Source organism: Cavia porcellus, unplaced genomic scaffold (genome assembly GCF_034190915.1).
Source record: "Cavia porcellus strain 051 isolate PalLab524CR breed Dunkin Hartley unplaced genomic scaffold, mCavPor4.1 scaffold_21, whole genome shotgun sequence".
NCBI classification, from domain to species: domain Eukaryota; kingdom Metazoa; phylum Chordata; class Mammalia; order Rodentia; family Caviidae; genus Cavia; species Cavia porcellus.
The window spans coordinates 17,022,498-17,035,019 of record NW_026947504.1 but is presented as its reverse complement, the minus strand read 5'-3'; the positions used below and the strand labels follow the sequence as shown (position 1 = coordinate 17,035,019).

At 45.6% G+C, this 12,522-nt stretch overlaps 1 protein-coding gene across 7 annotated transcripts in view; it reads right to left on the bottom strand.

Annotated features, from left to right (window-relative positions):
• Nucleotides 1-32: 32 nt before the first annotated feature.
• The window catches only part of Hmgxb3 (HMG-box containing 3), a 45,916-nt gene continuing 33,426 nt past the window's right edge, over nucleotides 33-12,522 (bottom strand). For 5 of the 7 annotated variants that reach the window (XM_063232349.1, XM_063232354.1, XM_063232353.1 and 2 more), the window contains 7 exons: nucleotides 11,939-12,070; nucleotides 10,460-10,683; nucleotides 6,639-6,858; nucleotides 5,188-5,321; nucleotides 4,315-4,431; nucleotides 2,388-2,597; nucleotides 33-1,422 (listed from right to left, as the gene is read on the bottom strand). In XM_063232349.1, coding sequence (XP_063088419.1) covers nucleotides 955-1,422; nucleotides 2,388-2,597; nucleotides 4,315-4,431; nucleotides 5,188-5,321; nucleotides 6,639-6,858; nucleotides 10,460-10,683; nucleotides 11,939-12,070 — 1,505 coding nt within the window. In that variant the 3' untranslated portion in view covers nucleotides 33-954. The remainder of the gene's footprint in view (nucleotides 1,423-2,387; nucleotides 2,598-4,314; nucleotides 4,432-5,187; nucleotides 5,322-6,638; nucleotides 6,859-10,459; nucleotides 10,684-11,938; nucleotides 12,071-12,522) is intronic. The other 2 variants (XM_003477347.5, XM_013140932.3) reach the window with 1 other exon arrangement.

Below are 12,522 nucleotides of genomic sequence, written 5' to 3'. Positions count from 1 at the left end.
CGAGCCCTAAACAATGAGCATGGAACTGGCTCTTGCTTCATCAAAACCAGATAATTTAATAAACTTTATTCTTGTTGGGGGGAGGGGACAGCCACCTACTTCACTTCTATCAATAAATTAAACACTTGGCCTGTTCCTGGGCCCTAAGCAAACCATGGGCACTTGAGCCAGCCCTGCTGTTCCCATATGGCCCAGTCTGCTTCCCCTTCACAGAAGGGAGTTTTCCTACTGCTGCCAGGTTACATCACAGGACCATGGGCCACAGCCCCTCTGTGGTGAGGATCCCAGGGCCCAGAGGGATGTAAGGTACAGCAGCAGTGGCCAGGGAGAGGAGGAAGGGGATCATCTTCCCCAAAGCTCGAGAGGACAGTCCTGGAAGAAAGCTGTGGTTGACCACTTCTCCTTCTAAGCTTCCCTCAAATGTGGTACAGGAAGACCTGGAGAAAAATGTATCCCTCTTTGGGAAGAATCAAGAGCCCAAAGGGATGTCTAACAGGAACGAGGCCACCTCGTCTGGGGTCAGAGGCAACAGACAGGCTAAAGAGCTCATGGGGCTCTAGGTCTGGCCCAGGCTCCCCAGGTGGAAGAGACACCTCACCTAGTGTGGAGCCTGCCTCGGCCCACCCCAGGACCTCCACCCCACCTGCATAGGCCTCGGGGCGCTGGTGACCAGCCTTTCCCTCAGCTTCCTTCCCCTCCTTAACCGTACTAGCTCCCACAGCGCTCATCCAGGGCCAGTAAGGGATTTCCCAACCCCTGTCCTGAGCCCCAGAGGGCAGAGAAGCATGGACTCTGGGCTCTGGTGTGTTCAGGAAATGGAAGCTCTTTGGTCAGCCCCAGCAGTCAGAGACCCTGCCCACAGGTGACTGCCTCTGCAGGTCCCTGGACAGATCTGCCTTGGGCAAGGCTGTACTATGGCTTGAGAGATGATGCAGTCCCTGTACAAAACCTAGCTTATTCTGCCGCTGAGGTCGCCTCCTCTTCCTCCATCTCTTCCTCGGGCTCTGTCTTGATCTGAGCAACCCCAAGGCGGTAGAGGGTGTCACGAATGACCACTTCACCAGGTTGGCAGTTCTGCACAATGTCATGGATCTGCCTGTTGACAATCTCACGGCTGGTGAGGAAGTCCATGAGGCGGTTGTAGAGGTAATAGTGAGTGGCATTGTCAAAGGCAATGGGACGCTGGCGGACACTGTTTGATTTGCTGTCCGTAATGGAGGCTAGGATAGATGTGTAGGGTGCCAACTCAGGGCACAGGGATAAGGAGTGGTGACCAGCACTGGGGTCACCAGGACTAGGCTGTGTGCCTGCATGGACGATGCGCCGCATAACACTCTTGGTGACTGGGTGCTGGACAGAGTGTTCAGCCTCTGTCACATCCACAGAATTATGCTGGTCCAAGAGCTCGGGGCAGGACACAGTCTAGAAGAGAGATGAGAAGCACTCTGACAGAAGGAAATGACCATGGTATATACTGTAGTTGGTTAGAGCAGAGGCCAAGGGGTCAGCCAGCCTTGTTTAAATCTTAGCATCACTGGGTGGTTTATCTCCTAGGTCAAATTTCATCCCTTTCCTTCTCTGCCTGGTTCCTCACGTGACAAGGGGGACAGAATAGTACACACCCCACAGAACAGATGTTGGACTGCTTCAGTTGCTATTATCATTGTATATAGTCAAGTCAGGCTGCACGATAAGAGCCACCTCTGAGAGGAGAAGGCCAAAAACCTTTCTGGAGCCCCCAGCACAAGCTTCTGGAGCCTGGAAGCCCCTGGGAATGATGACAATAATGTCCCCTGCAAGGCAAAGCTGGAGGCCTTCTTCCCCAAACACACGGTGGCAGAGGCACTTACTTTCCTTCGATCCTAGTATTCGTCCTATGGCCTCTTCCAGCGAAGAATGAAGGTGAGCCTTGGAAGGCTGTGACTGTGTTAAGAACCACTGCCTGGCACAACTGACCAAGATTCAGAGACAAAGGACCTGCTTGGGACCCTGGTCAAGTCAATTTCCTGCTCTGGGTCTTAGTTTCCCTTTTTTAAAAAAGGAGACAATCAGAGAAGATCACTTACTGTTCAGGGTTTACCTCAGGGTCTGGCTGGGTATGGACAATGACTCAAAGGTAGAAACTGTTTAATCTTGTCTGGAAGGCAAGGGCTTTTAACACAAGGCTCCTGTGTGTGGGATACTTCAAGCATGCTGAATGACACACTAAGGCTTTCTACACAGTGGTAACATAAAAAGTGACCGAGCAGGTGCTGGTTCCAGCATATCCAGACTGGATATTGGTGGAGAAAGCAAATGTGTATATTTAAGTTGGGCCCCTGAAGGGCCAAGGGAGCGGGATATACTCAACTAAGGGACATATTCCAGTTTCTCAGGAGGAGACTTACCACAGGTGGCTCTGTAGGACTAGAGAAACAGCCCTGGTTCTTCCCCCACATTTGGCTGGTCAGTTCTGGGTAGCAAAGGTCAGCACAGAGGGCCACGGGTGTAGCCATGTCTACCACATAGACAGGTGGCCAGTGGCGGGAAGAGGCTAGCAGATCCACGTGGTCACGGGCACTCTCACCTCGAACAAGGTACTTGGAACCACAAACCACCTGGAGGGAGATGAAGCGTCCAACCAGGGTTAGGGAGCTATGACACCAACTCCAACAGTAATCTCCTGGCTCACTTCTCCCTAGGATGGTGAGCGCTCAGGTTCATGACTGAGCCAGGTCATTCTACCGAGGCCATGACATTGGGTTCTCCTCTTAGTTCTGTGCCCAGATGAAGTCATTGGCTCCTCCTCCTAAAGAAGAGTTGGGACATCCTGTACTCAATTTAGGTTGAAAGGCCCTTTAGCATTTCCTTTAACCTCTACTCCTTTCCACAGTTGTACCAAGCAACATCTAATGGTTCCTAATCCTAATGGCACAGCACTAGTAGCTAATAGCTAGTTAAAGATGGAGATTCCTGGTGCCCAGCCCAAACCTCAAGAATTATGGCCTCTGGGTCTAAACATCTATATTCTGAGGAAGCTCCTCACCTAAGCCAATATGTTGACAAGATGGGAGGCTCTGGTATAGTCCAGTACCATTTCTTTCTATTGCTGGAGAGCTCTGGATACGATAGAGAATCCCACATTTACACTCACCTCGAAGACGCTCCTAAATCATACACTGCCCCTCACAACCCCAAGACAGCTAAGTCTTTGTGCCATCAACCAACTGCTTTTCAAGAGAGGACCCCTCCAGTCACATTAAGCATCAGCTTCTGAGCAGGCTCTGATCGACCCAGGAAGCACCTCCTTTAAATATAGCTTTTGTCCAACGGGTTAATAAACTCATTCTCTTTCTATAGTCACCCTATTGTCACCTCTATGAACTGGGGCTCTGCTGAGGACCCCCTGCACCCTATTCAGTATTTGTAAACAGTCCTGGGTTTTCTGTTCTAGTATATTCCTGATCCTACTCTGTCATAAGGTACACAACCTGTTGTGAAGCTATCCTGGTGACTATGGCATCTATACCTTTCTAAAAACATAGGGAGAGGCCTCTCAAAATCAAAATCACACTGGACACAGAGGCACATGTCTGTAATTCCAGCTACTTGGGAGGCTAAGGTAGGAGGAAGACAAGTTCAATGTCAGTCAGAGAAGCACAGCAAGACGCTGTCTCAAAAATGGGCTGGGAATGCAGCTCAGCGATTGAGTGTATTTTTTGCATGCTTTAGTCCCTGGATTCAATCTCCAGTGCAGCAAACACCGAACCAAGTCAAAACGAAAATCAGATCCAACTTCCCACTTAACACCACCCAAAAGGCCCTTCACAGTCTTGGAATAAAATCGCAGTGGTTACTCTGGCTCTACTGGTCCCTCTGCTGGGGAACCCTCCTTCCCTGGCTCATCACTGGGGCAGCACACTCCCCAGCAGGACTCAGCCTTTGCTGCTCAGACAGTAGTCGCTCCAAGTTACTTTCTCTCTCAGGCCCCTGACTGGTTCTTTCAGAGCTAACACTGTAGGTCAGAGCAACTTTCATTTCCTCTCTAAAATATGAGGTCAGTAGGGGAAGACTTACACCTTTGTTGCTTACTCCGTACCTTTAGCAGGTGACTCATGGCTTGGCACACGGTAGGGACATAATAAATACACACTGACGAGTCACCACATCTCTCTCCTCAGCCTACCTGAAGGTACCTGACTCATGTGCAGCTACTGTACAGGCTGCACAGCACAGGGAGTATCAAACCCCAAAGGCTGAGTCCGATCGGACTGTCTGTGTGAGCCATTTAACCTCAGGAAGTTCATCCCAAGTTTTCCCTTGTTATTCTCTTACCTGGTGGGGGCACATTTTGTAGATTTTACCCCCTGTAAGATGCGGTGGGGTCTGTCTAGCTCTGGCTCCATTCTGCACAGATTCATAGAGGGCCAATAAAGAGAAGCAGAGCTGGTCCTGGAAGGCCAAGATGAGAAGAACAGGAGTGAATGCTAAGGGACCAGGCCTGGCCCTCAGCACTAAATGTGTATTCCACATCCACAGTAAAAAGATCAACTGCCAGGCCAGAGTGGGTCTTTACGCCTACCCAGCCAATGCTCCAAAATCAGGTCACACAAAGACAGCCAGAATGACCAACCTGCTAGCTTCTAGGGTTACGGGCCTTCTAGTTTTTAGAGGTCAGAGAAGCTTTCAAAGAGGAACTAATATTTGAATCTGAATTTAAAGGAAGCATAATACTTTCAATAGCACAGAAATATGAAGGACAATAAAGTACTGCACAGGTAAAACCCAGACATACATATAGTCTTTGCATATAATAGCTACTTTTAAGAGTCTGAAAAGTAAACACTGTAATGCATTTCTTATAGTAATGTGTTGGTTGGTATTTTAATTATCCCAATTTTACACATGAGGAAAATGAAGCTCAAAATGTAAAGCAGTTTATTTAAGGTCTCACATTTTATGAAGTCAGGATTCCCGACCACTCAATCCAGGCCCACTACTTTTAACGGGACAGACTGACCGTAAGCTAAGGAGTCACATGCGTGTCATGATATGGCTGGTTGCTGCCACCTTCCAGGCCCCCAGATACCAGCACTTCCGTTCAGTGGAGGTATGCAGTCGCCGAGTTCATGTCTGAGCCGGATAAGCATATATACTCACCAGTCTGCTTCCAAAGCCTGGATCTCCACCACCAGCCTCAATACTCACCCTGCAGTCTTCTGCTGTGAAAGGGATGTCACACTGCCCCAGCAGATGCCGCAGCTCCTCTTCACTGTAGGAGCCAATCTCCTCAATCCTGCAAGTGCCTTCCTGGAGGAGCCGCACCAAGGCACTGCCATTGCCTATAAGAGATGATGGTGGAGATGGAAGGTGCTGCTGCCACCACCAGAGATACAGGTAGCGCCCTAATGCTGGAGGATGGGAACGAGGGGGCTAAGGCTGCAGAGCTGCCAGCACAACAGAAGGCAGCTTTGCACTGAGCACTGAGAGTGCTGAGAGAAATGGGACTCGAGGCAGGGCTCTGACTTCTGCATACATCTGGTCTCTCAGAACTGGAATGTGTACGGACACTGTATGAACCCTAAGACGTGTCTGCTTTTAATCCAAAGTCTTCCACTTCCTAGAACCAAGAGCACAGTAGCAGGAGCTATACTTTACAAATGTTCCCTTGCCTAATCAAGGGAACTAGGTGGGGATTTTAACAATTCCTGGGCCTTGAAACAGCAAGGATGAGGCAGGGCCTCAACAGGTAAGGTTAGATATGTTTGAGAATAAGTGGACTAGAGCATACTAAGTACTTATTAAATCAACTTAATAGGTCATATCCCAAATTTTGAAAGTAAGATAAAATAAGATTAAAAGTGCATACCACCAGTATGGAAAAGTACTGTTTCATGGAAGTTTTGGTTCAGTTACAGATATACACACCCATGTGAACCTATGGATTTCTGGGCCATAATGCAAAGTGATTTTTCTTCTTTTTTTCACACCGGAATCAAACTCGTGACCTCACGCTTGCCGCTGAGCTAAATCTCTGGCCCCAAAATATTTTTTTTACTGTGAGCTGCAGTGAAAGAATAGAAGGCTATCACTAACTGAGCTAGCTCAGCAGCCTAGCAGGTAGGCGACATGATCATGTCTTCTTGATAAATGCAGCAACAGAAGCTCAGGGGGGCAATGAGGCACCCTGATCAATTTGAACAGCTGCTAGGTAGCACAGCCAGGAACTGAACCTAAGCTGTCAGAAACGTACGTTCTTCATCACTAGTCCAATGCATCTCAATGTATGATTCACAAACCACCTACAAAGTAATCTGAAAAATCAGTTTAAAGGTAAATGCCTTGGCTTCACCATACCCTGTTTCAGTGAAAACCTTTGGGGTTGAACTTCATCAGTACTTTTGTAAAATTCCTGATTCTTGGTGTAGTGTATCCCAGGAAACTGGCAGTAAACTATGTGTCTGTTCTGGGTGATGTGGCTAGTAACGTCTTCAAACTCTGCACCCCAATTTCCATTTCCAGAGGTTCTGTCACTGGCTGTCATCATCCTTCTAGGAGTCGTGTGGGTGGGCGGGCTGTCTCTCTCACTGTGCTGTCTTGCCACAGTCACTCTTAACTGAGCCTTTCCCAGAATCCCATCAGCCAGCGAGCAGCCTTACCAGGTACTGGCTGCACATCCAGGTTTTTGTCTTTTTCAGTGTTGACGACCACAGCTCCTCTCATGAGTGGAGGGAAAAAGGGGGCAATGACAGAGGCATCAAATTTGGTGATAGGGATGCTGGCAGGGAACGCCACTTGCTCAATAACCTCAGTCTCCATTGTGGCCCAAAAGCCCTCCACATTCACCTCACTGGAACTCAGGAATTCAGGCCAGGTAAACTAGAAAAATCAAGGGTAAAAGGTCAAATTGAAAGAACCACAGAATGTCAGCAGTACAACACTGTTCACCCCTCCTTTATACCCAGAGTAAACCAGGCCTTAGTGCAGGTCAGGAGATGACAAGCACGCACTGCCAGCTCACCCCAGAATCTGACATTTAAGTACCAAATGCCCTGCCTTTCTCCCATACCAAAGTACTCTCCAAGACAGAAGCAGCCCCAGATTTCCTTGCTCCTAAACTTTTATTTATGTCATTTTCTCTTTCTTGTGAGGAAAAAGGAGCTATCATTTGAATGAACTTTATATACCAGATAATTTCTAATTAACTACTAAGAAATAAGTCTAGGGGCTATCTGAGATGAGACTATTAGAACCAGTGACAGAACAAGAAGCCCTAAGTGAACACAGGGCTAACCCTAAATCTTAGAATCAATCCCTATACCTGCTGGCAATAATCAGAATTCTATTTTGAGAAATTCTGCTCATGTTCCAAGGCCTCATCAATTCACCTCCTTCAGGCGGCTTTCCTAGTTCTAAAAGCACATAGATATCACCTCTATCTCAAGCAGCATTAATTAGTTAGTGCTGATACTAGTATTTTTCTTCCTTTTTTTTTTTGGTGCTGGGAACTGAATGCACTATTATGGTTTGTATCCTTATGTTCCTCAAAAGCCTCATGCACTCACAGGCTTTTGGGGTGTAACTGGATCATGGGTGTGTGCTCAGGGGATTAGTCCACTGATGGGTTTATAGCTGGGTATGATGCCGGGAGGCAAAGCCTGGTGGGAATAGCTGTGTCATTATGGGTATGGCCTGGAAGGGCACATAGCCTCCTTCTACCTACCTGAATTTTTGCTCCGCTTCCTGCCTAACTTACCATGAACTGTTTCTCTGCTGCTATGCCACCCTGCCTTGGCACTAGCTGACTATGGAAACCTCTACGAACTCTAAGCCAAAATAAACCTCTCCTCTGACTTGTGAGTAGAATAAGGTATTTTGTTCTAGCAATGAGAATGTAACCAAGACATGTGCTAGGCAAGTATTTTAAGCTTCATTCTCAGGCTGATTCTTCTTACATAGTTCTTGAAGTACGACCCTTATCCTACTACTTTGATCAGTTGTATGGGTCTTGGGTTAGGTACCCAGTATTACCAAAAAAGATAGACGAAAGACAAGAGAAAAGAAAAGAAAAAAGAAAGAGGAAAAAAACCAGAAAGAATGTGCTGGTCTTCAAAACAGTAGTCCTGGTCCCACAGAAGGGAAGGTATGCTGATAACGGAGACTGAAGGAAATGCTACTCCATTCTATGACAGAGGAGTCCTGACTGGGACAGTGAGGGTGCCAAGCAGAACTGGGGGATGTGACCTTCAGAAGTGGGCTGCAGTCTAGTCTGGGAACCAAATCTCCCTGTAGCCAAATGTGATTAGCAGCACTCAAATGTGAGGCCTACGATGCCCTGGTGAGCCTGGCAGTGCTTGGGAACGCAGGCTCTGGACTTGGCTAACTAGGCTCACAAGGTGAATCTCACGCTCATCTCTGAAGGGCTGGGGGGTGAGGGTCCTGGCTTAGCTCCCCTGGGCTTGTTTTATACCTATAAAAACTTCAAAGGGTTTGAGAATTAAGTCATACAGTAAAGCATTCAAGATGAGAGTAAGAATTTAATGAAAGTAATAAAATGCTTATCTGATTTGCATTATTCTTAGTATCATAATCAGGCAGGTGCATCTGGAGTAAGTCTGGAAATAGCTGCTTAGTGAGGTTACATTCAAAAGCATGATTCACAGAAAAAAATTTATTCATTTTATGTACAAGGAACATTTAAAAGGCTACAGGAGGGCCACAGGTGTAGCTCAAGGGTAGAATTGCTTAGCACATCAAAAGATCTTAGATTCAATTCCAGAATTATAAAAAAAAAAGACGCTATAGAAGGTATCATGCTTGTTTTTATAGATATACTGTTATAATCTTTAAATAGCAGTTAATACTTGATCACCAAATGGTCATTGTTATTCAATCAGTAAGAAAAAGGAGTATGCATTAAACCTCTACCTAACAAGCTTAGTTGGCCATGCCAAAACACACCTGCCCTGGTGCTAACATGGAAGACGCCAGTCTGGTGCCTGGTCAAATCCCAGGCTTCTTGTTCATTCTGACAGAGTTCAGAAGATGAAAATCTTGAACCTCAGTTCAACTGCTAGCACAGTCAAGGGGCACTCCATGCTTACTCTCTTCATGTGATCACATTTGGAAAGCACCATCTATGGGACTTAAAAAAAAACTATATACCAAAAAAAGAAAAAAAAAAAAAAAACTGTACAAGGTTAATGTCAAAAAAAGAAAAAAAAAAAAACTGTACAAGGTTAATGTCAAAAAAAGAAAAAAAAAACTGTACAAGGTTAATGTCAAAAAAAGAAAAAAAAAACTGTACAAGGTTAATATCATTATCTTCAATTTTGCCTAGAGTTTTATTATAAATGGGTGATGAATCATACTGAAAGCCTTTTTGAAAAACATCTAATGAAATGAGTTTTCCTCTTAATACAGCCAACAGGAAACTATACTGGTCTATTTACTAATGCCCTAACAATTTTGCTTTCTGGTTATAAACTTGGTCATGACGCACTACTTTAATCATGGAGATATGATTTGCTATCTTACTCAGAATTCTGACATCTCTATTCATGAGTACAATTAACCCCAGTTTCTTATACTAAGAACATCTGATTCTGTTTTCATGGTTACAGGCCCTAAATGACAAGTTGGGGAAATGTACCTGCTTTTGTCATTCTGATAACTACAGTGAATACATTTCTTGGATATTTGTTACAATTAATCTAGGAAGCTACCTGAATTTGGTATTATCTTTGTATGGAAATTTTAGTTTCGAGCCCAAAGCATCTCAGGTTATTCTTTTTTTTCCAATTCTTTCCGTCCTCTCCATTTCCTTCTATGTGAGTCCTTAGAATGGCCCACAGGAGCCTGGGTAGGGTCTTGCTTCCTACATTTCTGAACCTCACACATCCTACCCTTCCCTGCATCATTCACTAGCAACTGACTCCTCAGTCATGCCTACTGAGACTACCCCAGAGCCAGCTCCTGCTGCTCCCTTTCCTCTCTGGAATATTCTTCCCCAAAGCTGCATGGGTCTCAGATCTCTACTCAAATGCTACCACATCAGAGACCTTCCTGGACTACATTGTGCTCCACAGCACTCATTACTATCTGACAACTGTTTGTTTCCTGCCTCCCCCAAACCAGAGTGTGAGCTCCATGATGAAAGAAACTACTGTTTCCTTTTTGATGGTAGTGGCATCAATCTTGGACTCTGTACTTAGTAGGCAGGAGTTCTGTCAGTGAGTCACATCCCCAGAAAACTCTGGGGCTGTACCTCAGTGACAGAGCACATGCTTAGCATGCACAAGGCTCCAGGTTTCATCTCCAGTCCCAACACACACACCCAGGCACGCACGCACGTGTGCATGCCACTGACTTCATCCAAACAGGACCAAAGCCATCTATCCTTGGGGACATCATGTAGGAAAGTGGTCGCCAAAGTGAGAAATAGTTCTGAGTGTCACTCATGGTCCTGACAGACACTTACCTCCACACTTTTCAGTGCTAGCACATTCTCTTCACTCCTCTGGGCCAATTCCACTTTGGGGGCCACACCACAGATGCCACAAATCATGTCATTGTAGTCTCGGACAGTGAGGCACTCGAAAGCCCAATAGCCATTGCACAGCAGCTCTTGCAGCTGGCTCAGCTCCTCTGAAGTAACAGTCTTTTCTGGAGGAACAGCAGGAACACTGAGGTCACAGGAAGACACTGAAAGCAGGAGAAGTGAGCCCGTGGCCAGCAGGTACAGCAATCCTACAAGACTGACTCTTTTCTAAGACTTAATTATCCCCAGGCTCAGATAATTGACCTTCAAGTGCTCAGGGGCAATACAATGGAGAATTCCACTTGAAGTGACGGCTGCCTTGTACTGAGCATCTTAGGTACCCAATGCTGTGCTGAAAGCTTCAACACACTTAGTAATTTAATTCTCATATGAATTTAATTCTTTACAAACCAGGGGCTATGTTTACCCTCATCTCATAATTAAGAGACACAGAAATGGAGTAACTTGTCAAAATCACGCTGCCACTACACGGCAGAGCCAGGTCTCAAAAAGCCTGGCGGCTGCAGCACTTTGCTCTATTCCAACATGTCCACCAGCAGGCTTGGCACAAGAGGCTGCAGTCTGTAGGAACCATGAAAAGAAAAGCACGAGGACCAAGAATTTATGGACAGTAGAGAGGATAGTTCCTGTTCTCAGGCTTGGCATGAGCCTTGGGACTAACAGACGTCTAAGAATCATGTATTCAGGATGAGTCTGACCAAAATGCTGGGAGGATCAAAGGATATGCTTCCCGAAGCAGTAGTAGCAGCAGTAGCCTCTTGCTAAGTCCCTGGAGGCATGGAAAGATCCATGCTTTCCAAAATCAGTATGGTACTTATAATATTTAAAAGGAAGTCAAGAATGTATCCTTTTTGGGGCCAGGATTTGGCTCAGTGGCATAAGTGCCTGCCTGGCAAGCACGAGGTCATGAGTTTGATCCCTGGTGCCAAAAAATAAATAAATAAATAAATAAATAAATAAATAAATAAATAAAAGGAGAATGTGTCCTTTCCAAAATATCAGCTTTGTCAGGCATGGTGGTGCACACTTACAATTCCAGCACTCAGGAGGCCGGGGTAAGAGGAGTGTCACAAGTTTGAGGCCAGCCTGGACTAAATAGTAAGTTCAAGATTATCCCAAATGAGGGGCTGGGGATTTAGCTCAGTGGCATAAGCACCTGCCTTGCAAGCAGTCAGTCATGAGTTCGATCCCTGGTACCGGTAAAAAGGAAAAAGACAAAAAAAAAAAAAAAAAAAAAAGATTACCCCAAATGCATAGTGAGACTCTTGTCTCAAGAAACAAACAACCAAAGCAAAATGTAATCAGGCACTTCTCCAAAAAGACTCTTTCAGCCAGTCTATTCCCAAAAATTCTCATGTGCCTAAGGACATCCTGGAAAAGGGAGAAAGTGCCCTTTACCTGTTTGCTCCTGAACGGACTTCAGTACAACACTGACGGATACTCTGGGATCCTCTCCCAGTTTGATCTGGTTTCGGATTGCAAACAGCAAGTCCAGGCTTACTAGCAGCTTGTTTCCCACATTAAAGAGCCCTGCAGGTAAAAAAGAGGCAAGGAGGAATTCACTGTAGCATTTTACTTACTGGAAAAAAGTAACACATAAACTAAATGACTATCAATAGAAGAATAGTTAAATTATAGTACATTCATAAAATAGAAACATGATGCATTTTAAAAGAATAAAGGAAACCTAACTCTTCTGACATGAACTTGTCCACAACACATTTTTAAAATGAAAAAAAAAATCTACTAATGAAATACATACTATACATTGCTTTACTTTGGTTTTTTCCCCCAATAAAAAAAGAAACATTTCCCTACCCCCTAGCTCAGTCCTCAGGACCAAAGATGTCACTCTTCCTCTACACCTCACAACTGCACCATGGGGAAGGGTCAGGAGCATCCTTTAGCCCAGGGATGTGTAGGGGACGTAACAAAGTCTATAAAATCACCCCTACATTAAATCCTAGAATAAGAGAACCAGA